Source organism: Aureobasidium pullulans (genome assembly GCF_000721785.1).
Source record: "Aureobasidium pullulans EXF-150 unplaced genomic scaffold scaffold_18, whole genome shotgun sequence".
Taxonomy (NCBI): Eukaryota; Fungi; Ascomycota; class Dothideomycetes; order Dothideales; family Saccotheciaceae; genus Aureobasidium; species Aureobasidium pullulans.
The window spans coordinates 335,451-355,011 of NW_021941038.1; the positions used below are offsets into that span (position 1 = coordinate 335,451).

At 50.8% G+C, this 19,561-nt stretch overlaps 7 protein-coding genes across 7 annotated transcripts; 5 read left to right on the plus strand and 2 right to left on the minus strand.

Annotated features, from left to right (window-relative positions):
• Nucleotides 1-1,139: 1,139 nt before the first annotated feature.
• On the plus strand, nt 1,140-1,792 carry M438DRAFT_383425 (uncharacterized protein; the record flags this gene model as incomplete). The annotated part of the gene is made up of 2 exons (XM_029908939.1): nt 1,140-1,677; nt 1,710-1,792. Exons 1-2 carry the CDS (start codon nt 1,338-1,340, stop codon nt 1,790-1,792), a joined length of 423 nt encoding a protein of 140 aa, XP_029757737.1. The 5' UTR covers nt 1,140-1,337.
• Nucleotides 1,793-2,089: 297 nt separating this feature from the next.
• M438DRAFT_376755 (phosphoglycerate mutase-like protein) lies at nt 2,090-2,910 on the minus strand (the record flags this gene model as incomplete). Its single annotated transcript, XM_029908687.1, has 2 exons — nt 2,090-2,803; nt 2,863-2,910. The coding sequence occupies 2 exons, from the start codon at nt 2,908-2,910 to the stop codon at nt 2,090-2,092; spliced, it is 762 nt and encodes a 253-aa protein (XP_029757738.1).
• Nucleotides 2,911-3,530: 620 nt separating this feature from the next.
• On the plus strand, nt 3,531-5,805 carry M438DRAFT_348038 (uncharacterized protein). Its single transcript, XM_029906044.1, has 5 exons — nt 3,531-3,635; nt 3,695-4,005; nt 4,055-5,386; nt 5,438-5,551; nt 5,610-5,805. The coding sequence occupies exons 1-5, from the start codon at nt 3,563-3,565 to the stop codon at nt 5,712-5,714; spliced, it is 1,935 nt and encodes a 644-aa protein (XP_029757739.1). The 5' UTR covers nt 3,531-3,562; the 3' UTR covers nt 5,715-5,805.
• Nucleotides 5,806-5,952: 147 nt separating this feature from the next.
• M438DRAFT_324370 (uncharacterized protein) lies at nt 5,953-11,300 on the minus strand. Its single transcript, XM_029903054.1, has 9 exons — nt 11,116-11,300; nt 9,181-11,040; nt 8,896-9,132; nt 8,625-8,850; nt 8,268-8,575; nt 7,734-8,209; nt 7,542-7,685; nt 6,885-7,492; nt 5,953-6,834 (listed from the first exon to the last, which is right to left on the minus strand). Exons 1-9 carry the CDS (start codon nt 11,223-11,225, stop codon nt 6,043-6,045), a joined length of 4,761 nt encoding a protein of 1,586 aa, XP_029757740.1. The 5' UTR covers nt 11,226-11,300; the 3' UTR covers nt 5,953-6,042.
• Nucleotides 11,301-11,532: 232 nt separating this feature from the next.
• M438DRAFT_302423 (dihydroxy-acid dehydratase) lies at nt 11,533-13,808 on the plus strand (the record flags this gene model as incomplete). The annotated part of the gene is made up of 2 exons (XM_029902132.1): nt 11,533-11,604; nt 11,666-13,808. Coding segments are annotated over 2 exons (1,846 nt in total), but the record flags the coding sequence as incomplete, so codon positions are not given.
• Nucleotides 13,809-15,445: 1,637 nt separating this feature from the next.
• On the plus strand, nt 15,446-17,677 carry M438DRAFT_75536 (uncharacterized protein). Its single transcript, XM_029910301.1, has 2 exons — nt 15,446-17,164; nt 17,294-17,677. The coding sequence occupies exons 1-2, from the start codon at nt 15,638-15,640 to the stop codon at nt 17,597-17,599; spliced, it is 1,833 nt and encodes a 610-aa protein (XP_029757742.1). The 5' UTR covers nt 15,446-15,637; the 3' UTR covers nt 17,600-17,677.
• A 742-nt stretch (nt 17,678-18,419) lies between these two features.
• Nucleotides 18,420-19,097, plus strand: M438DRAFT_337947 (RNA polymerase Rpb6; the record flags this gene model as incomplete). Its single annotated transcript, XM_029904059.1, has 3 exons — nt 18,420-18,466; nt 18,525-18,797; nt 18,944-19,097. The coding sequence occupies 3 exons, from the start codon at nt 18,420-18,422 to the stop codon at nt 19,095-19,097; spliced, it is 474 nt and encodes a 157-aa protein (XP_029757743.1).
• Between the last annotated feature and the right edge of the window lie 464 nt (nt 19,098-19,561).

Consider the following 19,561-nt stretch of genomic DNA (forward strand, 5'->3'; position numbering starts at 1 on the left):
CACACCCTCTCCCTTTACCACAACAAAACCATAGCCTGCACCCATCTCTACGCACCACGTGTAGAACAAAAAGAAGGAGTCAGAAGGCTACTTGGCGCGAGTAGTCTTGTTCAGATTCTTCGCCACTCCAAGAGGTGGTTCTTGTTGGTAATGGCCGCTGGCGCCAGTAGTCTTGTTCAGAGTCTTGGCCGCTCCAGAGCGGATCACAGAGGTGGTTTGCCGCTTGCGCTAAACAACCGAGTTTGTCCTCTGGGAGTGAATCTGCTGGGAGTCAATATATAACTTGATCAAAGCCTTGGCGGAGTCTGGAAGTAGGCAGTCTTCAAGTGCTCTGTCATAACATTGAGCTCGGTAACAGGTTTGTAGATCATCATGCGTGCCATGTATAACTTTCTTACATCTTGAAGATGCAGACTTTGTTCGGTTCCTACGGAGGCGACGAGGTCGAATGGTCTGATAAACACACGCTTCAAGACCTTGTATCGTCTTCCTGGCGAGCGGTATAGGGCCATTGACACGGGTTGGTTTGTTTTTTATCACTCTCAAGCCCTTAACCTCTGCGAGACCATAAGTCACCATGGTATTATACTATCTCCCATACAGACCAGCACGCGAGATGACATATCGAAGGTGAAAGAGGGATGTGATACACAGGATAGATCTCATGTGGAGAGCAAAACAGCTTCAAGCATTAGATCTCCAGCGGTCAAACAGACCAGCTCGAGCTCGCCGTCTTGGTGTTTCGCCAAAGGTTGTTCTCCAGATCTCGTTAATTTTCCGTCTCGACAGGGTGTGCGGTCGTACGACCATTCGAAAGCGGGTAGTAAAATAATTCGAAACCCCTTGAGCTTGCAACATCTTTTTCTTGGGCACACAACCAACTATTGCAAAACACATCTACCACACGCACTGTCCTGTTCTCAAGCCTATTGCAACTCTTCTCAAGAGAGTAAACTTTCTCGTTCACCACTTCCTACTCAAGTAAAACTTCTCCGGTCGCCATTGACCTGAGAGCACGAATTCGAGGAACAACGACAAACGGACCTTTCTATCATCGACTACGACTGTCACAAGACTCTGCATTACAGATCTTTGCACATCCAGTGTCACGGATAAATCAACCACGTTGCACATAAGAGCTCCTCTCTCTCACACATCCATCGTAACTTCGAAGTTCGGTCTCATCGAATCGACTACACACAATCGACTCACCACAGCCCATCATCGCAAAGGCACCTCACAACCTCACGACTTCTCAAGATCTCTTACCTGATCACAAACATCACACCTTCTAGACCAATACACCTAAACCACACCGATCACAGATCCCACGAACAATGTCTCAAACCACAAAAATTCTCCTCGCCCTCGTCCTCTCCATCTTCTTCGTCTTCCTCTTCTGGTACATCTGGGTCAAACTCCTGGATTGGGAATTGAAGGTCTGGTACGGCAAGATCTTGCGCCGTAGAGAGAGGGAGGTTGAACAGACAGAGATGGATTTGGAAGCTGGTGGTGGTGGTGGTGACGTGGAGGTTGGTGAGAGTGCTGGTGGCAAGGATGGTGCAGTAGGTGGACCTGGTGGAAGTGAAGCTGGTGGAGGCAAGCCTGGCAGTAAGGCAGGAGGAAGCAAGAGTGGAAGCAAGACCGGTGGAAGCAAGTCGGGAAGCAAGTCTGGCAGTAAGTCTGGCAGTAAGGCTGGAAGCAACAAGGCCTGATCGCGACTTTCTTGTTTGCCATGACCGCCCTGGAAGTGGTTGGAAAGCTGAATGAGCAAGTTCTTGCGGCGGTGTGAGATCTTGAACAGGAATTGTCTTTCTGGGGAACTTGAAGACTGTCGAAGGCAAAGGACGCCGAAGAAGACCGAAGAAGGGAATAAAGAGTCCCATGCGTACGGAGAGTTCTTCTGATTGGGAGTGGAAGATAGAGAATGAATGATGCAATTACCTGAAAAGTTCCTTCTATCTTCCTGTCTAAAGCCAGAAATCCCGACTGCAACCATGTGATCATGCCATTGATCTATCTCGTGCGAGCAATTCCTTCCGTGTCATCTTGTCCGTCTATCGTACTCGAATAGGTCCCATGTAGTCGTTCATGCAATGCCCTTTCCGACCTTGATGCTCTTGGGATCCAGACCTTCAATCTGCTCGATACCTTCAAGAACGTGAGCGTGCACACCGGGAGGTCTGCCCTGTCTGATCTTTGCACCGCCAATCTCCTTGAGGTGAACACCTTCCTCACCTTCCTTCTCCCAGATGAATTGTTTGAACTCGCAATTCTCATAGCCAGTTCCTCTGGCGCCGTCGAAAGACGACCAGTCAGCTGTCAGATAGTGCAGAAAGGCGCCATGGGTGACCAGAATGACAGCCTCTGAAGGGTGAGCATAGAGGGTAGCACGAAGAGCAGCAGCACGGGCGTTGACTGCGGTCAGAGAGGCAGTGTAGATGCCAGTCTTCGAGTTCCAACCGTCCTCCACCAGACTCCAATCCATTCTCTCCACACCGAAGCCCAACCTCTCCTGCTGAAGCCAAGCTGCGACCTTCTCCTTAAGTTCAGCAGCGGGGAAACCGATATCACAGGGCTGATTCGCGATCTCCTGAGCCATGGGTACCAGAACAAACTTGACATCAGGATTCTTCAGGACATCCCAGAAACCAAGACAGGCGGTCTGGATTGTGCGGATGAGAGGAGATGCCATGATTGTGAGAGAAGCGGGCAGGGACGATTTGGGGAAAGTCTTGCTGAGGTTGGTGCATTGAGTCCAGCCGAGATCGGTGATGTTAGGGTCACGGAGGTGGTGTTGGCTCTAGATGAAGGTTAGATGGAAGGAAGGGGACCAGATGCTGGAACATATCGTACGTTGACGTTGTGATAGCCCTGGGCGTGACGAACGACATAGATTGATGGTGCCATGACTGATGTCAATTTGAGGCGGTCTTCTTTGATGATGAGTAGAACGGAGGAAGAGAGATTCGCTCCGATCTATATATCAGCGAAGATAGATTGTCAAACAATCTGCAGGAAGATTGATGAGATCAAGAAAGATTCAGAAACAAAGGAAAGATGGTTGGATTGAAGAGTCATAATTGGAAACGGAGACCAAACGCCGAGACGACATGAGGTTAATTTGAGTCGGCACACTTTCCCCAAAGCTTTGCGAACAGCGGTCGACTTGCCTTGTTGAGATCTTTGCAGAGCTCTTTGTCATAATGCACGAGGGGGAAGGGTTCATTTTAGGGCATGACATCTGGATGCCCATCGCGTACAAGATGGAACCAACCGGCTGATAATTATGTTGCACGGTATGGATGGATGCAAGCATGTGGAAAGAGGAGCAAGAGCGAGACAGGGTCTGGACGCGTCTTTGGAAGCTATTCATAGTGCTTGGCAGTGACGTAGATGATTGCCGAAGATTGACCACAGCAGCGCAGCAGCAGCAGTTTGGTGGAGACGCTCCTGCAACACGCAGCTTCCCCAGACGAAGCGACAAGACATAGCGATCCTCAACAGCTACTCCAGAGACATTCTACCCACCTCACAGTCTTGCCAGGAACTCACAGCCAAGATGTGGGACGACGAGGATAACAACCCGTACGGCTCGTTCAATCGACGCGACTCGGAGGGCTCCGACGCTCCCGGTACCGCAACCACCAAGCCCAACCACTCCCCTCTAGACATGTTCTGACTGTCGCATCAGGTTTCCGTCAAGCGCCTTCGACCCCTCCCTCAGGTTCAAGCAGTCCCCAGCAGTCGACTCCCGAGTACCACCGTCCCGAGTCGACCTACCACGATGAGCCCTTTGACCACGATCAACAAGACAGCGACGATCAAGACGAGGAAGAGAAGGATCTCTCAGAGTCACGCAGGATCGAGCCCAAGAAGGGTGGTTACCACAGTCGCATCGAGCAGATCCTCTACGAAAACCCCGACCTGGACATCCAGATCGTCCATGCAGGCAAGAATACCGAAGGCGGAGGCAGCTACATAACCTACACTATTCGCACTGGCGTAAGACGTGGCAACTTTGTACCCCATGCCCAGATACTGACCCTGGTAGGACATCGAAGTACGAAGACGTTATAGCGAGTTCGCTTCTCTGCGAGCAACTCTGGTCGCACTGCACCCAACCTTGATCATCCCGCCAATTCCCGAGAAACACTCCATCACCGACTACGCTTCGAAGCCAACCAAGGCAAAAGAGGATGTGGGCATAATTGAGTTACGACAGCGTATGTTGACCACTTTCCTAAACCGCTGCCGTCGCATGCAAGACGTGCGCGACGATAATGTTTGGTGGCGCTTCCTCGACCCCAACGCCAGCTGGAACGAGGTTCTCCACTCTCACCCCGTTGTCAACATCCCCAAGAACAACCTCAAGGCTCCACCACTAGACCCTGCCAACCCCTCGCCTGGCCACAACTTCCTCCCTGTACCTTCCCAATCTGCCAAACTACGCTCAGCTGGCGGCGCTGCTGCTTCGGGTACTCCCAACTCACCGCCACTCCAGCAACCGTCAACTGCTGCCCACACTTCTCCTGGTCCTCAAGTCTTCGGTCGCTTCCCTCCAGACTCCCAAAACCTGTCAGAAGAAGACCTAGACCCATACTTTGTCCAATTCGAGAACTCGTCTCGCGAGCTGGAGGCACTGCTGCAAGGATCTATGGAGAAGGTCAATCAGCGAACTTTGTCACATCTCTACAAGCTCGGTGATGATCTGATGGAACTGGGTGGCCGTTACAATGCTTTCTCCCTCTCCGAACAATCTGCAGAGGTTGCTGCTGCTATTGAGAAGATTGGCCAGGCCTGCGACTTTACCTACATTCAGACTCGTGACTTGTCTAGCGGCTTGTCTGCTCAGTTTGCTGAGCCCATGCGTGAGAGTGCTCAGTTCGCTGGCATTGTAAAGGGTGTATTGCGATACAGAGTCCTGAAGCGTGTTCAGCAAGAGATGACCCGCGAGGAACTCGACAGGAAGAGGACTTCTCTCGATTCTCTCGAGAAAAGCGAAGCCGAAGCTAAGCGCATTGAGCAATATCTCCACTCTTCAGGAAACACCTCTTCACCGCCTCAACGTAGTATGAGCACCGGCAGCAACGCTGCTAGACGCAATCCGGCTAGAGACCAACTACCACGACGTGCAGAAGACGACACAGCAAGTATCGATTCCGACTTTCCACCTACCATGGGTAGTGCTCCCAGCGCCGCTCAAGGCTCTCCTCACCAGGATCAACCTCACAGCCCTACGCAACATAAGAGAGGCGCTAGTGGCAACTTTGTGACGAACAAGATCTTCGGACGCCTTACACACGCTTACCACAATGTTGTGGATGCTGACCCTGAGCGCATGAGAAGAGACCAGATTGGCAAGACGAGGGAGAGTCTGACTCAGGTAGGAATAGACGACCACTCCCACAGTGTATCACGCTAACCATCTTTACAGCTCGAGCAAGCCTTGGAGGTTTCTGAAAAAGACGTCAAAGATGCCAGTGGTGCAGTACTGAAGGACTTGAAACGCTTCCAAAGCGACAAGGAAGAAGATTTGAGGAAGTACATGGTAAGTCTAGCGCCAGCATGCTTGAATGACAAGGCTCGAGAACTGACAAACTTTTCAGCTGGCCTTCGCACGCTGCCATATCGAGTGGGCGCAACGCAGCTTGGAAACATGGGAAGAGGCTCGGGTGGAAGTCAACAAGATTCCCGTGTTAGAGCCGAGGTGATCACGTCAAGGCTCGGAAACACGCACAATTGATATCTAAAGTTCTAAGTATGCAGATTCGTGCATGAATCATTAATGTCTCTCTATTGCCATATAAAGCTCCACGTCTATCGCCTGTCGCCCTTTCTCCCACAAGAAACGCTCTTGTCCTCCTGGAGTATAACCGTATTGTTGGAGTAGCTGCATTCTAACAATTCAGAACAAACGAAATAGTTCATGTTAGTGACCCAGACAAGGAAGCGACGACCTACAAGAGTGAATGCACATGTGAACTGAAGTTACAAAGATGGTGGAGGACCTCCATGCTACACTACTTGAATACACCGGTCTCATTTCTGTTGCTCCAACACCTCCTTGACAGTCTGCAACCACAGAACATTGACACCATTCTCCTGACCTCTGCTCAAGAGAACTTCCAATCTCTTCACAACAGCTTTACCCTCAACCGGCACCTCAAATCCTCTCTTGCCTAGCTTCAATACGAGCTCAGCAGTGTAGATGATCTGTATACCCAATACAAAGACTTCGGGTTTCCTGCTCCAGCCAAGCGGGGTGTCAGGCTTAGCTTCGATCTCAGCAATCAAGACGTCAAGGCCATCGATGACCCAGGTGCACAGGTTCATCAGTAGGCGGAATGAAAAGGCCTCGGGGTGTAATTGAGCAGCGACCGAAGACCAAATCTTGGCTTCTCTAGTTTCGTCGATGAAGAGATTTTGCTTTTCTTGTGCGAAGAGTGAGGAGCCTAACTTGCTCTTATTATCCAGAATCTGCTTGACTGAGTCAGGAAAGAAAGAGTTGACAGCATTGCCGGTAGCTCTGCTGAGTGCTGACTGGGCTGCAACATCGCTTGACCCGAAAGCCAAAGCGATGAAGTTGGCCAGGCCTTGGTTTGCGGCTAATGGTACCATGTCGGAGTGCTTCTCTCCAGTACCTGCGTTGAGGATGTTGGTAGCGACTGGAGCAGCTATTGCTCTGATCTCGTCATCGTCGTCATTGTTCAGGTCGTAGACGGCAAGGCAGAAACTGAGAACAGAACCTCCAGCGATGGAGCTGAAATATGCCAGGGCTTTGTTGTCGAGTTGCTGTGTTGCGATTGCGGCGGCCTGTCTTGTATCGAACGGCTGATAAATTGTTAGCTTAACCTCACGAAACCAACTGGAATCAGACTTACGTTTGCGTCATACAAGGCATTTCGTACTTGCAAGACCCATCTGTCAAAGTCCTCGGTTAGTTGGCCGTCCCTTAGTGATTCATCTTCCGCTCTCAGGTTGAGCAGCGATCCCTGCAGGATGATTCGCTTGTCGCTGAACAGTGGAGTTGCAGCGCTACAAGGCAGATACAATTTTTTCAAGTCGACGAAGATGGCTTTTTTGATAATTTCTGCTGCGCCTCGAGAGAAGAGAACTTTGAGTACTTCCTGGGCAGCATCTTGGACTTCGATATCTACACTGGCATCAAACAGGAGTCTGGATGAGATAGTTACCAGCAAGTTCGTGGCTTGTGCGGCATAAACCTGGTCAGCAGTTCCAATGCGAGCAGCTTCGCGGAGTGCAGTGGCGCAAGCATCGGGATCACGAGCTGCTAGGGACAAGAAAGTATCAACTCTTGCCGAGACATCTGCTGCCGAATTGTCGTTCGTCGGTCCACTGAAGACGGCATACTCGTGAATGAGAGACAGCGCTAAACACTGTCTGAGGAACGCACATGCTGCAAAGTGCTCTTGAGGCAGAGCCAAAAGGATGTTCATGTCCTCGGTCGTAGCCCATGTAGTACCCGGAGCTTCAGGATGTTAGCGATCCTGATCGAGAAAGGCCAGAACCAAACATACCAAATAGGTATCGTTGCTTTCTAATAGCTGCGTAAAAGAAGCAGACTTGCACATCTACAAATGCTGCTTGAGTGTATGGGCAAGCGTTTTCATATAGCAAATCGTTCATGCGTGATTGGACGGTGGTCATCAATGTTTCAATGTCTATGACTGTCAGCAATCTTTCCACGTTCCGAATTATGCGGAACATACCTCCAGTAGTAGTATCCTTCCCTAGTCGCTCCATGAGATATCGGGCACCAAGTAAACAGCCATGTGACTCATTTTGAGTACGAGCTTTTCTTAGAACAAGATCTACCACACAACTTACTCGATCCTTCACGGGCACCAGAGTGGCATATGTCTTCGCTGCTTTATCACGGACGTGCCATTGTCGGTTAGAGGCAAGCCTCAGGACTGAGTGCTGAACCTTTGCTGCCATGACTTGAGGTGGTTGAATGCGTTGAAGCAATTGCAGAGCGGGGAAGACAACTTCAGCATTGACTTGATTGACATCACCATCAGTTGGTCCGAGGAGCTCAAGCACAACATGCATCAGACTCGTGATCGCCTCCTCTGACAGTCGACTCTGCGTGGTTTGATCATCGTCAGTATATGCGTCGTTAGTGCCAATCAGTCTATCCATGAGAGCTCTGAAGAGCATCAGGCCTGAGTTTCGGACCGCCCATCTAAACAAATCAGTTAGTGATACAGAATGCTCGAGCCTGGAATCGTATGCAGACTTACGTGTCTGATGACAAGCATTTAGCCGATAGACTAAGGGCTTCTGGGACGTAGGCTTCCGAGCGCTCGCCGAGTCTCGAGTTCTTGAAGATGTCTTTTATGCAATTGAGAGCATGGACTTGAGAAAGGCCACCAGCACTTTCTGCAGTCTGATCAACGGGCCGCGTTGCCTCGATAGTAAGCTCTTTCATCGCTCTGCCGAACAAAGCACCTTTGCTGTCTGCAACGACAATACCAATCATTAGTGATGGCAGTCCTGCTGAGCGTCGTGTGTTGATGGCAGTTTGGTTTTGGATGCAAAGGACCGCACGCTACGTTCAGTTAGTCAAGCATCGGGTTGAACCTGTTCAGCCCACTTACCTGATACCAATTTTCGAGATTCTCGCCCAAAGTTTCGGCACCGCTGTTAGATCGTATGCAGCAGATAACGAAGGTTTGGGCGACCGTCGAGAAGGCACCACGGTGTCGTAATTCAGCGAGCTCGGTGAAAGTGAGATCGCCTAACTGGCGAAGTTGTTGCAAGGAAAGCAGTGGTTGATTCGAGATACTGAGAGGACAGTTTTTCACGATCGCTCGCAATAGCAGACTGTAAAGTTAGCTTTAGCCTCACAAGAAACACATTGAACAATACCTGGATTCTTTCAGCGCTCTCCAAGCGTAGCTCAACACATCCTTCGTTCCAATGTCTTCTTCTGCAGTGTCTTCAGAAGCACTATTATCGAGGACATCGTGGCAAAGTGTGTCATATACACATTTCCAAACATCTCCGAAAACACTGTAGAGTCGAGAATAGAGCAGTTGTAAACGTTTCGACGCAGCAGAATCCAAGGAAAACATCTGGTAGAAGCCAGACCTCTCGACGATATACCTGAGAAGTGTTAGGACCTATCAAACTAGACGCGAGTATTCGGTATACCTTAGACTGATACACAAGCCGTGAAGAGGGCGTTTGTTTACCGCTTTGCCGATGTCCGCGCATGCCACACGAATGATTTCTTCAATAGTAACAACAAGGTGTTCCAGAATTCCGCATTGGGATTTCCACCATTGTCCAGTAGCGTCGATCAAGACCGAGCAACGAGTGAACAGGATGCCGTAGAGATGTGCAACTCCATCGGCGTGATCAGCTCGTCCACTGAGTTTCATCATGTCCTCGGCTTGTGCAAGGACCTTCACCATGACAGGCACCTCTGTTGCATTGTTCTGCTGTTGTGACTTTGTCTCCACTAAACTCAAGATCTCTGCAGCTGTACTTCTCACATCATCGTAGGGATTAAGAAGCAGATCAACCAAGAGATCAGCCAGGCCTGTGTCGACGACGTTCAGCGTGAAAGGCCACGTTGCTACGGGACCTGCAGATTTTGAGAAGAAAGACCGTTGTACTCCAGTATCAACTCCAGATGTTGCAATGATATAAATACATCTGAGTGCGGACACATGCCTTTGGTAGTTGGCTGTTGGTCGCAGCTCGCCCTTGAGGAAGGATAGGTACCATCCAACGAACGACTTGTGAGCGTCTATCAACTCAGACGATTCGGTATTCGAGGGCAAATCTACAACATCCCTTGTTTGATCCTTCTTCATTTTGCTTGACGGCTTCGCGAGGGTCGCTGTCGCAGCCTTGATACGATCTACAAGGTTCTTGATCAAGCTGAAGAGCTCGCTCCGGAAACCAGCGTCGGCGTCGGCATGAAGAAAAGGGAGGCCTTTCCTTAAAGCATCCATCGCGCCTGCAGACAGCGGCTGGGTGGTCGTCGTGGATGTTGTAAGCATGCTAAGACCTGCGATTCTCGTAGCGTCGGAAGTGCGCAATAACAATGCCCCGAGCAAGACATCCGGGATACATAGAACATCTTCCTCGAAGAACAGCTCAGCAGTGGCATGCTGGTCAACGTCTGCCACTTTTACCAAACCAAGCTTGCTTCCCACAGACAACGCGCAGAACAACACTTCTTCGCATTGTGATCTTGGAAGAGGAAGAGCGACCACAGAGGCTTGATCATTTCCGAGTATGCTTTGAATGCCCAGTTGGTCCAGAAAAGCGATGAAGCTTGCCTTGTCCTGCTGGAAGATCTCAGGAAATACATAATGCCGGAAGTTCCCAAGAGAACGCGGGTCTTGCTTGAGAACTTCTAGTACGGTAGAAGTCCACAGCGAATTCTGGAAACTGCCGAATTGGAGTTTCGAAGATGACTGGCTCGTAGATGGATCCTTTTGAATGATCAATGCCGCCAACGAGCCAGCGGAGGAAGCGAAGTCTTCGTATGGCGCCCGACGCAAGATGATCTGAAGCAGATCGTGAACCAAAGAAGTCGAAGTGGTCTTGCTTTCAAGATTGAGGACTTTCGCAAAGACATCACATGTCTCCTCGAGATTGACGATATTCTTGGAGAGCCAATGAGCGAGAGCTTGCATGGCCGGTCTGGTAGGAGCATTCTCGGAAGGCGTAGCAATGTATCGTACAAGTAGCTCCAGCGATCTCGCCTTCTCAGGCTCGCAGATAACTTTATCCTGGCATTTGGCGAGGACGGAAGTGATAGAAGTCAGTAGTAAACGGGAAGGCTTAACGTTCAGAGCGTGGTGTTGATCCAGGTATAGCCAGAATGCTTCAGCCCAGAACTTCTGTGTCTGCCAGAGCAGAAGCTGAATATTCTGCTCGGTGGACTGAGCACATTTCTCAATCAGTGTGGAAAGTAGATTACAAGCAGCTGTCCTGTGTTGATTGGTGATGTCTGTCCGTAAGGTGGAAAATATACGATGGAATAGGTCGATCACTCTGAATGGTGTCAGCTTCATTCAACACAAGAAAAGTAGAAACATGGCTGTTTGCTTCAGGAAGTAATCAACCTACTTCGTGACTTCCTGCTGTAAATTATTCTTATCCTGGACTTGACGCGGGACGAGATTCGCGCCATTTAGGGTAATCTGACGGATCTCATTCTCGGATAAAGCGGTAGCCATTGACCGCCAGAAAATACCTGAGTTGAACAAGAAATACGTGTGTTATACAAAACAGGTACTCGGTATAACCTATTTAGCTCGGATGCTTGACCATTTTCTTCGCAGCTGATTTTCCCCGGGAGCGATGATGTTTTCCTGAGCGACATCGGCCAAGCAGAGCGAGGACGGCCAATCAGAAGGCAGATAAATTGATTGCGGGGACTGACTCGCGCACTGTGGGAAAGTTGAACTGGAGAGCTCTGAATCATTCGTCCGTCGCCGCCTCTTCTTCTACCCTCTCCAAGCATTGAATCTTGTCGGTGACAGTCATGTTGTCGTCGCGTCTTGGAGCCAAAGCCGTGAGGTCGTCGTTGGCCTCGCGCGCGCAATTGCGTGTCGCGTAGGTTGCATGCCAAACGAAGCCTCGACCATTAATCCAGCAACTAACTATGTTTCATCAGCCCCTCTGTCGCCCAGTCGCTCTCTTCCAGACAATATGCCACCGGCCCTGGTGAGGACAAGATCTTCAAACACATCAAGCTGGACAAGGATGCCCTCAACAAGACCAGTGCCATCATCACCCAGCCCAAGGCCCACGGTGCCTCGCAGGCCATGCTGTACGCCACTGGCTTCAACGACGAAGACATGAACAAGGCCCAAGTCGGTATCTCGTCCGTCTGGTACTCCGGAAACCCCTGCAACATGCACCTGATGGACCTCAGCCACAAGGTCAACGAGGGTGTTGAAAGAGCTGGTCTCAAGGGTATGCAGTTCAACACCATCGGTGTCAGTGACGGCATGTCCAACGGTACCACTGGTATGCGCTACTCCCTGCAGTCCCGCGACATCATCGCCGACTCGGTTGAGACTGTCATGGGTGGCCAATGGTACGACGCCAACATCTCGCTTCCCGGTTGCGACAAGAACATGCCTGGTGTTATTATGGCCATGGGTAGAGTCAACAGACCCTCCATCATGGTCTACGGAGGAACTATTGCTGCTGGATGCGGCCAAATGTCAAATGAGAGACTCGACATCATCTCGGCCTTCCAGGCTTACGGTCAGTTCATCACTGGCGAGATCAACGAGGACGAGCGCAAGGACATTATCAAGCACGCCTGCCCTGGTGGTGGTGCTTGCGGTGGCATGTACACTGCTAATACCATGGCTTCGGTCATTGAAGCCATGGGTATGTCCCTGCCTGGTTCTTCTTCCAACCCCGCCATGTCTAAGGCCAAGCAGCTTGAATGTTTGGCTGCCGGTGGCGCCATCAAGAACCTCCTCAAGGAAGACATCCGCCCCTCGGACATTATGACCCGCAAGGCCTTCGAGAACGCCATGACTGTTGTCAACATCACTGGTGGTTCTACCAACGCTGTTCTCCACTTGATCGCCATGGCTCACTCCGTCGGCATCACTCTTACCCCTGACGACATGCAAGCCGTCAGCGACCGTACTCCTCTTCTTGCCGACCTCAAGCCTTCCGGCAAGTACGTTATGGCCGACCTTTACGACATTGGTGGTACTCCCGCCATCCTCAAGTTCCTCTTGAAGGAGGGTGCCATCGACGGCAGCGGCATGACCGTCACCGGTAAGACCATGGCAGAGAACCTTGAGAACGTCCGCGACATGCCAGAGAGTCAAAAGATTATCCGTCCCTTCAGCAACCCCATCAAGAAGACCGGTCACATCCAGATCCTTTACGGCAAGATTGCCCCTGGTGGCAGTGTTGCCAAGATCACTGGTAAGGAAGGTACTCAATTCACCGGCAAGGCCAGAGTCTTCGACGGTGAGGATGGTCTCATTGAGGCCATCGAGGGTGGTTCTTTCAAGAAGGGCGAGAAGACTGTCATTGTCATCCGTTACGAGGGTCCCAAGGGTGGTCCTGGTATGGTCGAGATGCTGAGACCTTCTTCCGCCATTATGGGCGCCGGACTTGGTAACGACGTCGCTATGTTGACTGATGGCCGCTTCAGCGGTGGCAGTCACGGTTTCCTCATCGGTCACATCGTCCCTGAGGCACAGGACGGCGGTCCCATTGCTTTGATCAAGGATGGTGACACTATTACCATTGATGCCGAGAAGAGAGTCATTGATACCGACGTCTCCGAGGAGGAGATGCAACAAAGAAAGCTCAGCTGGAAGGCACCTCCTCTCAAGTACCAGAAGGGTACTCTCTTCAAGTACGCCAAGGTCGTTCAAGACGCCAGCCACGGCTGCATCACAGACGGTTGAACGAGTTGTCGACGTATCATGTAACACATCTGTAATTGCATAGCTGTTGGGTTCTTTTTGGGGGAAATTTGGCGTTGAAGGTAGGGTAGACACAGGTACTGTACAGCTTCATACCATATCAGAAAAGTTCTTTCGTCCTCAACAACCTCTTTCACAATCTTGTCGTGCTACCTTTCTCAATCCGCTGCTTCTCCTGTCTTGTACTTACTCTGAAAAAGGCAAGCATGACTTCATAAAGAGTCTTGCATCGGTCCTTCCTTTCTGATTCCACCCCGCACTTGGCATTTCCTGAAGCCAGCTTTTCTCTTGAGGTTCTTCTTCCGTCTTTTGTATCCTCTTCTTCTTAGTCAAGCACATCATTCGAATCCTATCCATCGTCGCAATCGGAAGAAAGTCTCTGTAAGAAACTCTGGACAACCAAACCGAGAGCTGCTCGGATCTGCTCTTGTCTCCGCAAGTTCGAACATGAGTTGAAACAACGGTCGAGCTACAATATTTGGTATGGCTTAGACCTTCTGCTAGTTCAGAATTGCTAGGCCTCAGAAGATCGTACCGATCCCCGATGTCCAGGAACTGGTCTGGAAAAGAGATCAAAACCCTAGAGCAAGGCTTTTAAAGTGTCCGCCTCTGTTCAGTGAGCAGCACCAAGCTACCGATTCTGATCGATAGATCTATTATCATCGCTGGATACGATTACTGGTTAAAATGAAACACTAATCTGGACTCTTCGTAACCTCTTGCTTGGTTTCTGGCGTTTATCTGGCCTTTCAGTCCTCACATTGGAGCTTGTCATAGACGGCAAACATATTCAGCATTTGGATGTGATCACATGCATGTCTGATTGTCAGGTTTCTCGGGTAGCCAGACTTTCTTCGTGCCTTGTCGTCGTTGCTGGATGAGATCTGGACTGAATACTGGCAGAGGTCCACGGAAGTCTGCAGAGTGCTACTGCTGGATCTCTGTCGAAGGCAATGGCCAACGACCCTCACCATCCCGGTGCATCGACCAGGGACTCTTTGTCCCTTATCGTCAGTTGTCATAGGGTTGCATTTGAATTTCCTGGAACACCGCCAAGGCAACCAAAGCATTGGACCCTTGATAAGTCTTCAATTTGAATTAAATGCTGTAGCGGTCATTTGGCGCATTGGTTAGCCTCCTCATCTGCTCCTTGGTTCGAACCTTGGACTGACCGCTATGGCTGAACATTACGCATTATCAATTGATCCGTGCCCGCTCGAGCGAAATAAAGACGGTTGGTAATACGGCGTGGGAGGTCCCTTTTTGCCATTCGGGCATCTTGCACGATCCTTTTTGTGTCTCTAGCCTACGAACACTTTGATTGTCTGCTAGTCGGTGGTTGACAACTTCCACGGGTGCTGGACCTCGCTACATCAGATACCTCAGCGGCGAGAAGTGGTGATTGCGATGCACCAATTTCAATGCATTTGCGTGATCCTGTGTCAATCGAAAAGAGAATCTGATTGGTGTCATCTCTCTGGACTTCACTCTCGTCAAGAAAGTCGTTGCACATTTAAGCAGCCTTCTAAGTGACAGAATTCGGCGCACGGGAAGGAAACATACTGTTGACATTGGCCTCAGTGTGACACCAACCAACACTCCAACTCGTACTCTGAATTCCTCGAACCATCATTTGTCCCTTCGACCAGCTTCGATAGACGAGTCCTTGGGAAACTTTCGTGTCAACACCCCGTCGTTTACGCGGAGTTCGACGATCTGACTTCACATCATACTCGTCGGTATCGCGTCGCTTATCGACATCAACACAACACCCGCCTGGATACCTCTCCTCCATCTCAACATCTTCATTGCGAGTTGCTCTTCACAACTTTCAAACAACATCGTCTTCGTCGATTCCCGCATCAACATAATTTTTCTCTTCACTTCGAATTTCAGCGCCAACGCTTCACACTCCGCCACGAGCTTCACTCTTTCACCTTTTCTCTTATTTCCGTGCGCAAATCATCGTTCGCCGCATCACCGCGCTTCCTTGAATCTGCGCATTGTTATCGTCTTCGTCCAGCGCGCCGCCAAATTCTGTGTATTACGCACCGCCATCCTTGTTGATCATCGCTGCGAGCCTTTTCTCCTTGCGCACCTTTGTCCTGATATTGTGGATCAAATCCCAGCGCATCCATCAAGAATACAAGTCATCGAACCCATTTCCTGACCAAAGCAAAATGGACGGTCGAGACTCCGACACCCCCGAGGGCCAGCGCTTGCGCCGCGAATTGGTCAATCAGCTCAGACTCAATTCTACCGGCGGTGTTCCTCAGCTAGTGAATCACAATCTTCAGCCATACCAGCCTACGCCTTCATCGACCAATGGTTTTGCTCCCAACCAATTCTCCTACACACAGCCTCCAAGATCCACTCTCGCTCCGTACAACAGCGCTGCTGGCATCTACCAGCCATCCCACCTACAGCAGGGTCAGATCTTCCAACCCTCCTCCATACATCCTTCTCATGGTGCTTCTGCCGCTCAATCAGTTTCAGCCACTCCCAATGCCGCTTATGGATCCTTCTCCGGCAGCGCTTCCGTCCTCTCCACTGAGCGCGGCAATCACACAGTCCCAGGCGCTGCACAGCTCTCTCCTTCTGCAAGAAGTCATCAATCTCCTGACCAGCACCAGACCCAAGTGTCACAAAGACCTGGTCTCGCCGTCCAAGGCTTCCATTTCCAACCTCAAGTAGGACCTCGTCCTGCTTTCGCCCCCGACAACCAACCACGCACGACTTATCCACCCAACGCTGTGCCTATTACCGGCCCTCCCGCTCCCATTGCTGGTGCTCCTCCCCAGGCAGGCACATCTCTCAGCTTCAACAACCTGCTACAGACCATGACGACTCCCACCATCCAGCGTCCGCAATTTGCAGCTGCACGCCATGCACCTCTACCTGCCGGATATCCTGCTCCCAACATGCAGCCAACCCCCGTCCTCGTTGATCCTGCTTTGCGCCGCATCAAATACCTGACCGACACCTTCCATGCTGCCGCTACAAACGACCCAGTCTTCTACCTCCTCTACTGTAGAGTACGTGGCGCTGAGTCTCAGAACATCGCCTACCCTGGGCTTGTCTTCTATCTGCGTCTTCAACTTCAGGTTGGCTGGATTGACCTTCTAGAGAGACACCACCGTCAGGATGAGGTCGAGGGCGACCCTGAACAATTATTGCAGGAACGCAAGGAGCTTATAGAATGGCTAGTACAGCACGACAAGACCGTAAAGCCACGTGCTGGACAATACCTCGCTAGACAGTTGGCTAAATTCGCTCCGCTCGACTTCGACCCTAAGCAGGTCACGCCCCTCCCAGGTCTTATCGACCATCTTTACGTCCTGGAGAACGACCTCTTCTATAAGCCGAAAAAGCCTGCTGCTCCCACTAAGCAGCAATACCGCATTAGAGTGGCTACATACCTGGACTACGAGGGTGGCGAGCCTAAGGTCGTCCAGGATGCCAACATCCAGAAGAACAGCACGTGGGAACAAATGCAGGGTACCCTCTCCGCCTTAACCCAGAACATCCAGTCTGCACAGTTGGGCTACAACTATGGCTGGCTAGCTGGTGGCTACTATGGCAACTGGTTGTTCTGGGCGGGCGAGAGTGATGAGCCGCAGGGCTGGAACCGCCTTCTGATGACCGAGGGTGATTTCCGGGAGATGAAGGGCCTTTTGGCACAGGGCCAAAAGGTCTACATCGAGCACGTAAGTCAATTTTCCTTCACATTTTCACCATTTTCAGCCACTTTCCCTTCACTTCTGCCCCTGATCTTCGTCATCCCCTCCTCCCAGCACCAATTACTGGAAGATATACTGACTTTTTATGGTATACAGTCCCAGCAGGTGGAGGTCAAGGACAACCTGGAGTTGGCAGATGCCCTGGGTCTGGGGCTGTACCGCCCCTTCGACTTCTGCAAGCCCCTGCCTCCTGGCTACCGCTCGGGCATCATGGGGGCATACCCCAACCCCATGGAGTCCTCTCTCCTCAGCGGAGGCAATGCAGGTGGCGGTCCGGCCCCCCAGACCAGACCCAGGAGAGGCAAACCTTCGGTGCTGGCTCACCAGCACCAGATCTGGCTGCGTAAGCAGCGACAGTCACAACAGAAGGCCAGGGCCTTCGAAATCAGGGGCAAGAAGTAGGGGGTGAGATTGTTTGTGCCTTATGGCAGTAAAGATGATGAACGAGAGAGATTAATGAACGAGATTGTATAGAGTAGAAAAGAACAAAAAAAAGGAGTATAAAGGTTTCGAGAAAATCATCATTTCATGGCCCAATCGTGACTGATTTGCGTTTGTCAAGATGCACAATGTTTTTTGGAACTCCTGAGATGTCCAGTGAGAGCACTACTTTTTCGAGCTCTCACTGGACCTTTTGAGTAATTTGAATACAATCTTGCATTTTGACGTGCATCTTTTGCGCCCCTAGTGGGTTGCTGGGATGCCGTATGTAAACTTGAGATAGGATCTGACATCTCGCATGGCCGTTTCATGACTATTTGTGCCTGCAAAAATGCACGAAGTTATTGGAAAATTGCGGAATGTCCAGTGAGAGCACTCATGTGTTGAGCTCTCATTGGACCTATCGATCATGTTGAATTACTTCCTGCATTTTCATGGATATTTTCAGTGCATTGATGGGCTGCTGGGATGTCGAAACATATGGTTCTAGAGAAAAATGTCAAAAGTGAAGGAAGGGACGACATGTCGTCTGCGATTGACCGAAAAGTCCGGGGTCGGACAGATTCTGCCACACGAGTGGTCGAGTCACCGCCTTTGGAAGGCCGCGCTCCGACCAGGAACTTTAGTTTGCGACAACAGCGAAAGCGACCCATCGCAACTTCCGTCTACCTTCACATTTGTCGCGAACCGCTCACTCTCATCTCTCCATCGCCCTCGCGCGCATCCACTACAAAGCCACCCTCCTCTCAACGCGAAACAACACACACAACACACAGTCAACATGTCCGACTACGGCGACGACGGCGGCGGTGACTTCGGTGCCGGCGAGTACGTCTTTTCTGCAGCTGCCCATATCCAGGATTCCTCACTAACGCGCCTTGTCCAGGGAGTACGATGACAACATGCTCGGAGAAGACTATGACGAGGTCGAGGACCTGGTCGACGACAACAACGACCCCACCGGCGGAACCGAGGACCCTGAACACAACGCTACCATCGTCGCATCGGGTGACCCTAACGCTGTCGCTCGCGCAAACGCAAACTTGGGAGTCAAGGGCTTGAAGGAAAAGAGAATCGACAATGACAAGAGAACCACCACACCGTACATGACAAAGTATGAGAGAGCAAGAGTTTTGGGCACAAGGGCGCTGCAGATCAGGTACGTTTGGGACAGAACGGGAGATCAAGGATGAGCAAAAGACACGGAAACAACCAGCAGGAAGAATCGAGGAAGAGAAGGTTACAGACAACGGAACCAAGGAAGCTCGCAGAGAAGAGAATAATTGAGCTGACAAATTGCCACAGCATGAACGCCCCTGTTCTTGTTGACGTTGAGGGTGAGACTGATCCCCTTCAAATTGCCATCAAGGAGCTCCGCGAAAAGAAGATTCCTCTGGTTGTTCGCAGATATCTTCCCGACGGCTGGTACGAGGACTGGACTTGCGAGGAGTTGCTTTGAGCGACCCATATGCTCTGTCGATATCCTTACGCGGTCCTTGGCTCGAACATTTCGTGGTTGCTGCTGGACGATCAGCGAATCATCACCAGCAACTTGACGAGCAAGGCTCTACTGGGCTACTCCACCCTCAATCAAATCGCTGGCCCCGCATCGTGTCTATCCCAACTTTCAACACTATCTCGATTTGGCGTTCCCGGACCGGCTGACCGCAATTCTGCAAGCCGCTCGTCCTCATCGCGCCCGGCTTTTCACTGGCTCTATTCTCAGCGGCCGTATGCATCTGGGCGCATTTCGAATATTCTTCTTCCAGCCGTCGCTTTCTCATTGGTTTTGCATTCAAGCGGGTAAAAAGGAGCACAAAAAAGAGGAACATCAAGGACTTGCAAAATATTCTGTTTCAATTGCATCAAAATATTCAAAAAATGAAAATGACCAAAAACAGAACATGAACATTTTCCAGCTCT

Excerpts from the sequence above, each read along its gene's own strand:
- M438DRAFT_348038 (XM_029906044.1), top strand. The coding sequence starts at position 3,563 with ATGTGGGACGACGAGGATAACAACCCGTACGGCTCGTTCAATCGACGC. Across the intron at positions 4,006-4,054 it reads CCTACACTATTCGCACTGGC|GACATCGAAGTACGAAGACG; the intron begins GTAAGACGTGGC and ends TGACCCTGGTAG. Across the intron at positions 5,552-5,609 it reads AAGATTTGAGGAAGTACATG|CTGGCCTTCGCACGCTGCCA; the intron begins GTAAGTCTAGCG and ends CAAACTTTTCAG.
- M438DRAFT_324370 (XM_029903054.1), bottom strand. The coding sequence starts at position 11,225 with ATGGCTACCGCTTTATCCGAGAATGAGATCCGTCAGATTACCCTAAAT. Across the intron at positions 9,133-9,180 it reads GGCTTGTGTATCAGTCTAAG|GTATATCGTCGAGAGGTCTG; the intron begins GTATACCGAATA and ends AACACTTCTCAG. Across the intron at positions 6,835-6,884 it reads ATGCCTTGTATGACGCAAAC|CCGTTCGATACAAGACAGGC; the intron begins GTAAGTCTGATT and ends ACAATTTATCAG.
- M438DRAFT_75536 (XM_029910301.1), top strand. The coding sequence starts at position 15,638 with ATGGACGGTCGAGACTCCGACACCCCCGAGGGCCAGCGCTTGCGCCGC. Across the intron at positions 17,165-17,293 it reads AAAAGGTCTACATCGAGCAC|TCCCAGCAGGTGGAGGTCAA; the intron begins GTAAGTCAATTT and ends TATGGTATACAG.